Source organism: Ochotona curzoniae, unplaced genomic scaffold (assembly GCF_017591425.1).
Source record: "Ochotona curzoniae isolate NIBS_2020 unplaced genomic scaffold, NIBS_Ocur_1.0 scaffold_4506, whole genome shotgun sequence".
Classification (NCBI taxonomy): Eukaryota; Metazoa; Chordata; class Mammalia; order Lagomorpha; family Ochotonidae; genus Ochotona; species Ochotona curzoniae.
In genome coordinates this window covers 59436650-59449279 of record NW_024467119.1, presented here as the reverse complement: position 1 = coordinate 59449279, position 12630 = coordinate 59436650, and the positions used below count along the sequence as shown (strand labels likewise).

Genomic DNA, 12630 nt, shown 5'->3' with positions numbered 1-12630 from the left:
AAGTTTCTTTTTTTTTTTTTTAAACACAAGTCTAGTGAGAGAGTTGTCAACATTTTAAAAAAGATTTATTTATTTTTATTGGAAAGTCAGAGATACAGAGAGGAGGAGAGAGAGAGAGGAAGATCCTCCATCCCATGATTCACTCCCCAGGTGGCTGCAGTGGCCGGAGCTGAGCCACTCCAAAGCCAGGAGCCCAGAGCTTCTTCCAGGTCTTCCACGTGGGTGCAGGATCCCAAGACTTTGAGCCATCCTCAACTGGCCCCCCCAGGCCACAAGCAGGGAGCTGGATGGGAAGCAGGGCTGGTAGATTAGAACTGGCACCCCCTTGGGATCATAGTGTGTGCAAGGTGAGGACGTTAGCCACTAGGCTACCGCGCTGGGTCTGATAGTAAATTTGAAAGCTAAAGAAACAGATTTGAAAGTTGTCCAGTAAAAACACTACAGCAACATAGAGTGGAAAGAATGGGAGATGAATTAAGTCTCACAAAATACTGTTGGATCTGGGGATGGATGATGAGAATGTCTGAAAACCTTCCAAGTAAGAAGAAGGACAGGATGAATGATGATGTAGTGCTAGCAGTGGGTTATAAACTACCTTTTCAGAAAAGAAGTAAGAGGGGTTAAATAGGTTGTAAACACTAATGAGCCATCTATTCATGAAATAAGAAAGTTAAGAGGATAAGATTGAGATACCGAGAAATGCAAAACAGCTAAGAAACAGTCTTCAGAAGGGCATAGCAGTATACATCAGTATCTTATTAACTTTCATGTGCTTAGGAATTACTTGGGAGCCTTGTTAAAATGCAGATTCTCATTCAGTTAGCCAGGAGGGAGCAGGCCTCAGGGTGTCCAGTTAAATCTGAAGAGGAGGGGATCTGGCCTAGTGGTGATGCTCCTGGCTGGGACTTGTAGGTCCCATATTAAGGTGCCTGGATGTGAGGTGCAGCTCTGCTCTGACTCTAGCCAGCTTCCTGCTGATGCATATCCTGGAAGGTAGCAGGTGATGGCTTAACTCAGTGGGCCCCTGTCGCCCATGTGGGTCGCCTGGGTTGGGGTCCTAGCTCGGGGGCATATGGAGAATGAACCAGTAGATGGAAACGCTCTCTGTTTCTCTGCCTTTCAAAAGGGAAAAAATTGAATAGTATGTTTGGATTTCAGATAAACAACAAATTAGTATAAATATCAGACAAATATTTCACTGGGCATTGCTATGCTTAAATTTTGAATATTGCAATAACTGACAGTTATTATATTTTTGTTTACTAAATTTGCCTACTGTAGTGAGACCTAGAGAATCTAGGTTTATTACAAACTTGGTATGAGTTGATGCTGCTGCCTACACAATGAACTCTGAGCAGCATAGATCTAGAGCTATAGTGTGCTGTACCGCAGCCACCTGTGACATGTGGCTGCTTGAATTTAAGTTAAAATGCTGCAGGAATTATTTCCCATCACACTCGATACACTCTGTAATACTCCCCTGGTTCATGCTGAGTCGGTGGACAGATGATAAAACAGCTCAAGGGATTTGATATTTGACAGTAGATGTGTATGGCTACATATTTCTCAGTTATAGCAGGAATGACTTTTACTGCATGTGTGATGTAACTAGAATTCAAGATGAGAACTCAGCATGCTTATTTTATTCTTCTAACTTTAAAAATTACCATCAGTTCCTGGTTCTGTCTTTACAGGAATATAAATGATAACATATGGATTTTTATATTAATTTCCTAGGAGCATTGAAGTTCAAAATATATGTCTATTAAAGTGAGTCTCCATGAGCTGATTTAATAAGCTGAGTTCTTGAAATGGTTGTAATTTTCAGGTGTAGGTATGGCAGAGAAATTTCTGCAACTGAAATTTAAAGTAAATGTAGTTGGTATAAAATCATTTTATTAGAAATTCTATAATGTGCATTTCTATTTTGAATTAAAAGATAAAAATGGACAATTAAAAGTTTTTTTAGATATATAATTGAAGCATATCTCTAGGGAATGAAATTCACTTTATGTTTCAGGGCTATTTAAAAATACATCTTTTAAGATTTTTTTTTAAAATTATAATTGGAAAGTCAGATATACATAGAGGAGGAGAGACAGATCTTCTGTCCGATGACTCACTCCCCAAGTGGCTGTAATGGCAAGAGCTGAGCTGATCTGAAGCCAGGAGCACGGAATTTCTTCCAGTCTCCCATGCAGGTGCAGGGTCCCAAGGCTTTGGGCTTTCCCAGGCCACAAGCAGGGAGCTGGATGGGCCAGGGCATGAACCAGCACCCATATCAGATGTCGGAGAGTCCAAGGCAAGGATGTTAGCTACCACGCTTGGCCCTAAAAATAGTTTCTGTGATACATTTCAATACTTTCAAATTACTTTACAGCTTACAAAATTATTTTAAATTTTTGATGAGATTTGCTATATGTAATTCTACTTTATTTTATCATCATAAAAATTAGTTGTATAATTAATATGATTTTTCTCCTGTTTTCTTCAGCACACACAGATGAAATGCAGTTTCCCCAGGGAAGTATTGACCAGGTTGCTGTTGTGGCCACCAATGTTCTGTTCTTTGTGGTTCTATTCATCTTTGCCCTTTTTGAAACGTAAGTTCTGTTCTGTTATGTGAATTAGGTTATAAAGTGACTTTATTATTTTTTTCTCTAGAAATGGAAATTTATTTATTTCTTTATTTTTTTATTACATTGCATCATGTGACACAGTTTTACAGGCACTGGAATTCCCCCCTCCCCTCCCCAAAACCCGTTCCCCCCCCCAAAGTGACTTTATTTTTTAATGCAGTATTTATGAAGCAAATAGCTGTTATGTAATATAGTGTATTACATAGTGTATTAAGCTACTACCTGGGGCACCAGCACTAGTACTGGTTTGAGTCTGTACTATTCCACTTCTGATCTTGCTCACTTCTAATGTGACTAGAAACATGGCCCAAGTGAGAGACCAGGACGAAGCTCCTGCCTCCTGGCTGTTGACTGGCCCAGCCCCAGCCATTCAGGCAGTTTGGGCAGTGGCCCAACATATGGAAGACCTCTGTCGTAATTATACTTTATATGATGAATAAGAGGCCCAAGCACTCGAGCCGTCTTCCACTACTTTCCAAGGCCAGATAGGAAATAGAGCATCCTGGACTTTAACTGGCACCTGTATCAGATGCTGGTGGTGGCTTTACCCACTTTTCCATAGCGGTAGCCCCAATATTTTCGAAACTTTTTTTTTCTATGCCACCATGATTTTGTGTGCTTTTATTTTTTCAACTCTTGTAAACTATGTGTTATTTCCATTTGACAACACGATTTACTCATTTATTGGTACGTTGTGACTTTTAGGTCAATATATGTGGATTTGCTTAAATTGTTGATTTTCAAATTATTAAAGTAGAAGAAACTTAGTACTGATCTGATTTTTTGGCGATCTTTTATTTAGTGAAAGAGACAACATAAGGTATACCCTTTGAACTATTCTTCAAGTGTACAGTTAATTGGCACCAAGCACATTCATTATGTTGTATAACTGTCATCACTAGAATTGAGGAATTACTTTAAGAAGCTACTTCAAACCAACATAGTAGGAATTATGATGAGTTTGGTTTATTTTTGCTATTTTTCACATGCTGTGCAGCATGGCTATATTACATGTGTAGTTAAAATAAATACTAAAAAGCGAAAATAGAAGTAGGCAAACCTAGTAGTTTTTATTTGCATAACAACCTGTGTATAGAATGTGTTCATACTTTTGCTTATTTAGATATGGTGTCAATATTAAAAGTGTTACAAATTCTTGAATATCTATCACTATTAAAGTTTATATTTATTTGTACATAAAAATTATCATGATTGAAATAGAATAAAGAATTTCTTTTTGACTTTCGTAGCATTCTGACTCCATTAACCATGGACATGTATGCCTGGACTCAAGAACAAGCTGTGTTTTATGATGGGATTATACTGGCTGCTCTTGGAGTTGAGGCAGTTCTTGTTTTCATGGGAGTTAAAATACTTTCTAAGAAGTAAGTTAGATGTTTTCATTTGCTTCAGTGTTTTGTTTTTGAAAATGGAATTTAGCAGTACAAATGAATATACCAGCAAAATAGCTTAAATTGTTTTTGTTTAATAATTAAATAATTTTTCTCATTATATGTTAGTTGTAGTCTTTGAAAGTTTGCAAGCAGATCTAAATTTTATTAAGACAGTATATTTTTATACCCTATCACATTTCTTTGGTAAAGCAATGTGTCTTACTGTATAATTAACTGTTTATAACTGTCTTTTAATATATGTTTTGCATAACATTGTCCTTGTGTATATGTTATGCAACAAAAAAGATTTAATGGTAAAGTTTGAAAAGTTTTGGTTAAATCATTGAATGTATCCCAGAATGTCAAAGTCTTTAATACCTATGCACCATATCATTATTTTGGCAAATAATAGTATATCACCTTTCTGAAAGTGATCAGAAAACTTATTTTTAGTTTTATTTTAATTTATTTTATTTAGTTTTATTATTATTATTAGTTTATGATATAGTTCCATAGGTCCTGGGATTTCCCTTATACCCCCTCCCTAAGTTCTTCCTCTCCACACTGAGTTCCCCTGTATTATTACTACAGTGTAGTTCTTCATAAACAGCCATATGTCCATCATTGTCGGCATGGACAGTGGCAGAGAGTTCAGCATGCTATTGTCAGGCTATGTTTGAGCCCATGTGCTCGAGCCTATGTGCTCATATGAAGACTGGGAACAAGTCCTGGGTCCTGGCTTTGTCTTGGCACAGCGCGAACCATTGCGGCCATTTGCAGAAGTCACCAAGAGATGGAAGATCTTTCTCTCTCTCTTTCTCTGTGCTTCTTCCCACTTCTCTGTAGCTCTACTTTTCAAATAACAGATAGTTTTTGCTTTGTTTTAAAGATTTATTTTATTTTTATTGGAAAGTCAGATATACAGAGAGGAGGAGAGACAGAGAGGAAGATCTTCTGATGATTTACTCCCCAAGTGGCCACAAAGGCTGGAGCTGAGCTGATTCAAATCCAGGAGCCAGGAGCTTCTTCTGGATCTCCCGTGTGGGAGCAGGGTCCCAAGGCTTTGGGCCATCCTCCACTGCTTTCCTAGACCACAAGCAGGGAGCTGGATGGGAAGTGGCGATATGAACTGGCTCCCATGTGGGATCCTGGTGTGTGCAAGGTGAGGACTTTAGCTGCTAGGCTACTGTGCTGGACCCAAATAAACAGATTTCTAAAAGTTAATAATAACAATACTTACACCAAAAAAACATTTAACATCAAATATCCAGATGATACTTAGATTTCCTCTACTATTGAAGGTATTTTGTCTTATTTTGCTTAATGTTGTTTTATTTCGCAGTTAGATCTTTTGATTCAGGTATTAGAGTTGTTTCTTTCTCCTTTACAAGTTAAAGAAACCAAAGTGCACTGTAGTTTTTCACATTTTAAATCTTGCTCAGCTTCTATATTTTCTGTCCTACATCTAAAATTAGTGATTTTTCTTTGTTCTGTTTAATGGGAAATTGTATTTAGCAATCTTTATTTAATTGATCAGTAAGTGTCCTGACACCATTTTGTTACAGTGTTTCATTTTAACGTTAAGGTTGTGTTCTTTCATAGAATTGGTGAGCGTGCTGTTCTTCTGGGAGGACTCATCGTTGTGTTGGTTGGCTTCTTTATCTTGTTGCCTTGGGGAAATCAATTTCCAAACATTCAGTGGGAAGGTATACCCATACAGAACTCTAATCTTGGCTCCTATTCATTGAAAATTAACAAGTAGTACACAGTATTTATTTTGTTTTTCTAGATTTACATAACAACTCAATCCCTAATACCACATTTGGGGAAATTATTATTGGTCTTTGGAAGTCTCCCAGAGAAGATCACAGTGAAGGACCAACTGGCTGTCCAATTGAGCAGGCATGGTGCCTGTACACTCCCGTCATCCACCTGGCCCAGTTCCTGGTGTCAGCTCTGCTCATTGGAATAGGCTATCCAGCCTGCAACGTCATGTCCTATACTTTATATTCCAAAATTCTCGGACCAAAGCCTCAGGTATGCCAGCTTCCCTGACACTGCAGTTGTATGCAGCATACTTAGTAACACTTAGAATTCTTTTGACGGTTTTTTTCTCATACACACTGTTTTAAATTTTTTAATTTTAAAAATTATTATTAAAAAAACACATTTAGCATTTTAAAGATATCATTTAGGTAAAGTTTACAAGATTTAAATGCTCAAATATAACAAATGGTACCCTAAATTAGAGCTCAAAGATGTAATGAATTCATAAATTATTAACTCAAAATCAGGTTCACAGACAAAAGCCTGAAACTTATGTTTCATTTTCTTAAAGGTTCATTTTGTTTATTTGAAAGGCAGAGTAAAGAGAGAGGGAGAAACAGAGAAAAGACAGAGAGAATCTTGCACCTGCTGGTTCACTCCCCAGATTGCAGTAACAACAGGCTTGGCCAGGCCAATGCCGAGGCCTGACCAATGCTGGGGCCAGCAGTTTCTTCCAGGTCTCCCACGGGGTGGGCAGGGGTCCAAGTGCTTGAGCTGTATTCTGCTGCTTTCCCACTTGCACTGGGAGGGAGCTGAATAGAAGTGGAACTGTCTGGACTGGGCCCACATGGAATGCTAGTACTGCTGGCAGCAGCTTAGCACATTATGCCACAATGCTGTTGCATGAAACTCATTCTGAAAGTAGATGTTAGGTAAGAACCAACATTTATACTCTAATTTCGATCAAGATTTAATTCCTTTGTTTTTCTTTAAGAAAAAATGTTTATTTATTTTTATTGGAAAGGAAGATCAGATTTACGGAGAGAAGAAAGATCTTGCATCTGCCTGTTGGCTCATTCCCCAAATTGATACAAAGGCTGGAGCTGAGCTGATCCAAATCCGGGAGCCAGGAGCTTCTTCTAGTCTCCCATGCAGAATTATTTATAAGGGAACACTGTATTTCATTTTATGTATGTACTATAATTTACTCATGACCATTATTATATTATTGGACAACTTAGAGTATTCCCATGATTTCCTTCTAATTATTTTTAGTAGTGGTTATTTAAATGGCCATAAAATAAATTTACCATCTTTGTCTTTAAAAATTACACTGGGTTGGACATTGATGTATCATTTAAGACTCAGATTAGGACCCTGTCTTGCCCACTGGAGTAGGCAGGTTTGATGCGGGCTTGGCTTCCACCTGCTTGGGGACATGGACTCGCATGGCAGCCTGTATTGTGTTCCTGGTTCCTCGCTGCAAGAAACTCACAGGCAGCTGGAGAGCGCACCCGGGCTTGGAAGCTACTTCTCTGCCTCTCAGATAAAGCAGACTTTTTAAAAAGTAAAAATAAATTAAAATGAAACTAATATATTCACATTTTCAGAGCCTCTATTGGAAGAAGACAAATTTAGTAGTTGTGTTTTCAAGCTATTAAGAATACATAAGACATTATGATAATGGTAACTTTTCAACCTAAAAGATTATATTTTCAACTTTTCAAATTTAAGAATAAAAGCATGTAAATTATAAAACTGATACATGATGGTTGTAACAAAATTCAGCTAATTTAGAAAGATCTGTAACAAAAAATGAAGGTTCCTCATGACTTCCCTGCAACACATCACCCCCATTCAAGTGAACCTCTGAGACATTTTTCTCTGCCTTTCCAAGGTTATCCATACTCGTGTCTTTAAAAAAAGTCATATTTACTTATATTGTTTCTGCATCCTCTTTTTTCCTGAATACATTAAGGTGTTTTTAGACCAGTGCCTATCAGTGTTACTGCAAGATCTTACTCTAAGACCTTGCTTAGTCTTCCAGACAATTGCTGAGCAACCTAATCATTAAATGCCATGATTTGTTTATTTCATCCACCTCTGACATGTAAGTTGCTTTTAGTTTGGGGCTGTAGAAAGCAAGGCTGCCCTGGACATTCTTGGCCAAACTCCGTGGATTATGGTGTGTGATGCCATAGTGGGAGTGGCGGAGAGGGACAGTAAGTCAACCAGACAGCTTCCAAACCATTAGACAAGTTGCTTAAACTTTGTTTCAGCTTTTGCACTTATTAAATGGGAATTGCACCTGTCAACAAAACTTGTGGCTAATGGAAACAATATATGCAAAGCAGTGTCTGGCATGTCATGGATACAAAGCAATGTTAGCTCTAAGAGGCTTCAACAGACTTTACATTTGTCCCTTTTTATACCTTTTATTTTTCCAGAGCTAATGTAAGTGTATTGTTCATTCATTGTGTTTATAGTGAAGAAACTTAACATATAAGATGAAGAAAGTGGTTCTTCAGAGTTTGCCATAGCTTGATCATAATATTATCTTTGTTTTAAAAATACCAAGTTTGCTCATCACTGGCTTGTCCCACCTCACTTTCCCACAGGGTGTGTACATGGGCTGGCTAACAGCTTCTGGAAGTGCTGCTCGGATTCTCGGGCCTGTGTTCATCAGCCACGTGTACAGTTACTGGGGTCCGCGATGGGCATTCAGCCTGGTGTGTGGAATCGTGCTGCTCACTATCACTCTCCTGGCAGTGGTTTATAAAAGACTCATTGCGTTTTCTGTAAGGTATGGGGGCAGTCAAGAGTAAAAGGGATCAGAGTAGAACAACTTAAAAGGCACCGAAACTTCCTGCTGTGGGGCTCTGCTCCTGCCAGGAGCCAGTCTCTGAAAGTCAGGCTGGGGAGCCACTTATTTTGACTGACAAGAGCACAGATTGGATAACAGAAGGAATCTTACAGGGGATTGAACATGCTAGTGCTTGTGAGAACACTAAGATTTGTAAGTTCTTTATCTCAAAAATGAATTCCAGTAACACTTTTGAGGCTTTGTGTGAATTAATGAGAGGGTAGACAATTATACTCTTAATAAATGTAGGAAATAAGTGTGAAACTATGCTTTTTAATAAAAACTGCACAGGTTTCATGAAAATACAGTATCTATGTAATAGAACTAGAAGGTTATATATGAATTAGCTATGGCAGAATGAAATTGTAGATATTTTTCTACTTAAATATTTTTATTTGATGGTATTTTATTTAAAATAAATTTTATATGATCAGGTTTGCATCTGGAATAAAAATCAAAAACCTTAAATTCCTGTTTAACAGGCATACATTTTATGTTGTCTTCATTAAGTCCTAATTTCACTTTTGCACCTGTCTGTTTTCAGTTTAGGATTGCAGTAACACCCTACATTAATACATGAGCAAGAACAATGTTAGTTATTTGACAATATAGTGCTAATATTTGATCATAAAGGGGATTAAGAGATCCAAATCAATTTCAATAACTTAATAGAGCTGACAACTTTTTTCTTTTAAGTGCTAATCAATGATTTTTTAGAAATTAACACATAAGCCAGATTATGTTATTGTATAACTACTCTAAGCAATAAATGGTTTATTAAAATCACTAGTGTTGGGCCCAGTGAGATAGCCTAATGGCGAAATTCTTGCTTTGCACATACCAGGATCCCATACGGGCACTGGTTTGTATCCTGGCTGATTCACTTCCCATCCAGCTCCCTGCCTGTGGCCTGGGGAAATAGTCATGGATAGCCAAAAGCCTTGGGACCCTGCACCTGCAAGGGGGACCCAGAGGAAGCTCCTGATCCCTGGCATTGGATCAGCTCAGCTCTGACCATTGTGGCCACTTGGGGAATTAATTAGTGGATGGAAGAGCTTCCTCTCTGTATATCTGTCTTTCCAATAAAAATGGATAGGCAAAAATAAATCTTAAAAAAATCACTACTGTTTTTCAGCTCCCTTAAATTCCTTTTCCCATTTTTCAGTGTCAGGAGGAACATAACACTTCTCAACGTGCCTACACAGCTACTTAGAGCTGCACTTTTAGGTGAATGCTCAATAGCCCCAATCTAGTCAGAGTAATAAACATTTGGGGCTGAGTTTAATCTGACAGTTTGAGTTTACATATGGTCAGCTAAAGCATGCTCCATGCATCTATATCTACCTCTAAGCCTGATGAAAGAGTGGAGAGTATGTATATAATCAGTATTACAAATTCAAAAATAAGTCCCTGTGTTTTCTACTTTATCTTATCTTCACTACTTGAAGAGTTTCCTGCACACTTTGACCTTGTGTCTTAGTCTCCCAGGAAGCTTGCTTGCCTGAGACATCCTGTGGCTTGGGGGCAGTGCACCCTGTTCCTCTCCCCCGGCGGGACTGCCCTGGAGTCTCATGTTCTACAGTTCTTTTCCCTGTTTTACATTTTTTGAATCAATTGTAAACTTAAACAAACCTCACCTTGGTTTGGAGCTGTATGCCTGGTGGAAATACCAGTATACAATGTTCAGCATGGGAGTGTTAAGAGTGAGCCTTTACAGAATCCTTTCCACATTTCTGGGTTAGGGTATAACACACAGCTTAATTCTCACAGCAGCCTCACTGGGGGAAGATATTAGTACAGTTCCCATTTGACAGATAAAAGAATAGAGGCAGAGTAATTATTTGTCTTGATGAAGTCTGTCTTGTGAATCCAGTGTAAACCACTACCACTATACTTCTGTTGGCAAAAATGCTGCAGAATCTGATAAGCACCACCAGCAGGGTAAGATCATCTTAGCCGTGATTCCGTTAGAGCAGAGTTATGTGGGAAACACAATTTTAAACACCTTGACTAGCTTTAGTTCTAGCATAAGTTCATCTGTTTCCAGCAAAAACACACCATGGAAGTTTCCGAACCTCCCCAGATTGTTAAATCAGACAAACTGTAAATGATTGTTGTGGTCTTTTTATTATTTTGCTTTCTCTGGAGGATTACATCCTTAGATGTTATTAGAACACAGACCAGGGGTTAGGAAGAACGCAGGCAGTTCTGTGGGAAAACAGCCAGTTGAGCTCTTGAGGATAAATTGAGAGAAATAAAAGACCTGAAAGTATGAGAAAACTTTCTCATACAGCTTTGTTACTGAAGTGAGAAACTTGTTGCACCACTTGGGGCGGGGCTCCAGGGAGGCGTTGTCTGAAAAGCTGCTCAGAGTAGTTTGGAGGATGCTTTAGGAAGCCTAAACAGAGACTTGAGAAGGGGTCATGTTCATATTGTAAAGGGGTGGGTAACTTCACAGTGCTTCTCCATTCTGTATTCCTCTGCTGGTGTGCATTTAAAAGAGCTTCAGTTCACGTAAGACTTTCCTCTTGCCATCTGCAAATTTTATTTTGATGAGTGTAACCTCTTTTATCTGTACCTGATCTGGAATAAATTATTTTGAGAAATTCTGGGTACTATTTCTTCACTGTTGCAGACTTGTTTTTAAGTTTATGTTGTAAATGTTCATTTTTCTAATAAATGATATAAATGTAACTTTAACCTTAAAACTTTATTCATATTTTTAGTAAACATCCGAGGAGAGACCCACTATGTGTCAATGATCATGAAACTGCAGTAAACAAAACCCACAGGGCCCTGGTCCTTGTCCCAGCAGGGAAGGCAGCCCTGGGTAGGGTGATGAGAGATGACTACTGCTGAGGGACAGGCCAGGAAAGACAAGTATGGAGAGCTGTGAAGGAAACTGACCATCAAAGAATGTCAGGAAACATTTCTTCAAGGAAGTCCTGACTACCTATGAAGAGAATGATTTGGATGGGTTAAGAGTGGAAAAAGTACAGGTAGGAGGCTGGCTACGTGTAGAGCCCAACACATGGGGCCATTTTGAAGCTTTTGCAGAATGAAAATAGGCTAAAAATCCTCACCTAGCGCATGCCAGGATTCCAATTGGACACTAGTTTCTGTCTGTCTGGCTGCTCCAAGTCCTAATGAGCTCCCTGCTTGGCCCTGGAAAGCAGTGGAGGATGGCCCAAAGCCTTGGGACCCTGCACCCACATGGGAGGCCTGGAGGAAACCCCTGGCTGCTGGCTTTGGTTCGGCTCAGCTCTGGCTGTTGCAACCATTTGAGGAATGAATCAGTAGACAGAAGATCTTTTTCTTTGTAAGGCTGCCTTTCCAATAAAAATATCTTTTAACAAATATACACATGGTTGGAAATCAGTAAGAAGAGCCAAATCAAGTTGGAAACAATGGTTTCACCCACTTTTCCCTATTCTTTGACCCTCTCTCATCCCAGTCAATGGTCCACATGGGCATGCATCTTTATCATCAAAACCAAAATTTGCAAAGAAAAAAATTTTTTAATGAGGTTAAAAAACTGTCATTCTGAGCCCGGCGGCATGGCTTAGCAGCTAAAGTCCTTGCCTTGAATGTCCCGGGATCCCATATGGGTGTCAGTTCTAGCCCTGGCAGCTCCATTTCCCATCCAGCTCCCTGCTTGCGGCCTGGGAAAGCAGTTGAGGACGGCCCAAAGCCTTGGGACCATGCACCCATGTGGGATAACTGGAAGAAGTTCCTGGCTCCTGGCTTTGGATCGGCGTAGCACCGGCCGTTGCTCTCATTTGGGGAGTGAATCATCGGACGGAGGATCTTCCTCTCTGTCTCTCCTCCTCTCTGTATATCTGACTTTCCAAGAAAAATAAATCTTTTAAAAGAAAAACAAACTGTCATTCTCTAAATCGGCAACATAATGTAAAAATTGAGTTTACTTCAACTTACTTTAAAATAAGTACTTAAATAAATGAAAAGA

At 39.0% G+C, this 12630-nt stretch overlaps 1 protein-coding gene across 7 annotated transcripts in view; it reads left to right on the top strand.

Annotated features, from left to right (window-relative positions):
• The window catches only part of MFSD8 (major facilitator superfamily domain containing 8), a 40765-nt gene extending 31233 nt beyond the window's left edge, over positions 1-9532 (top strand). For 6 of the 7 annotated variants that reach the window (XM_040967027.1, XM_040967024.1, XM_040967026.1 and 3 more), the window contains 5 exons: positions 2495-2603; positions 3890-4024; positions 5636-5739; positions 5823-6070; positions 8419-9532. In XM_040967027.1, the coding sequence (XP_040822961.1) occupies positions 2495-2603; positions 3890-4024; positions 5636-5739; positions 5823-6070; positions 8419-8625 (803 nt within the window). In that variant the 3' untranslated portion in view covers positions 8626-9532. Of the gene's footprint in view, positions 1-2494; positions 2604-3889; positions 4025-5635; positions 5740-5822; positions 6075-8413 lie in introns of all 7 variants that reach the window. The other variant, XM_040967022.1, reaches the window with a different exon arrangement.
• The last annotated feature ends 3098 nt before the right edge of the window (positions 9533-12630 follow it).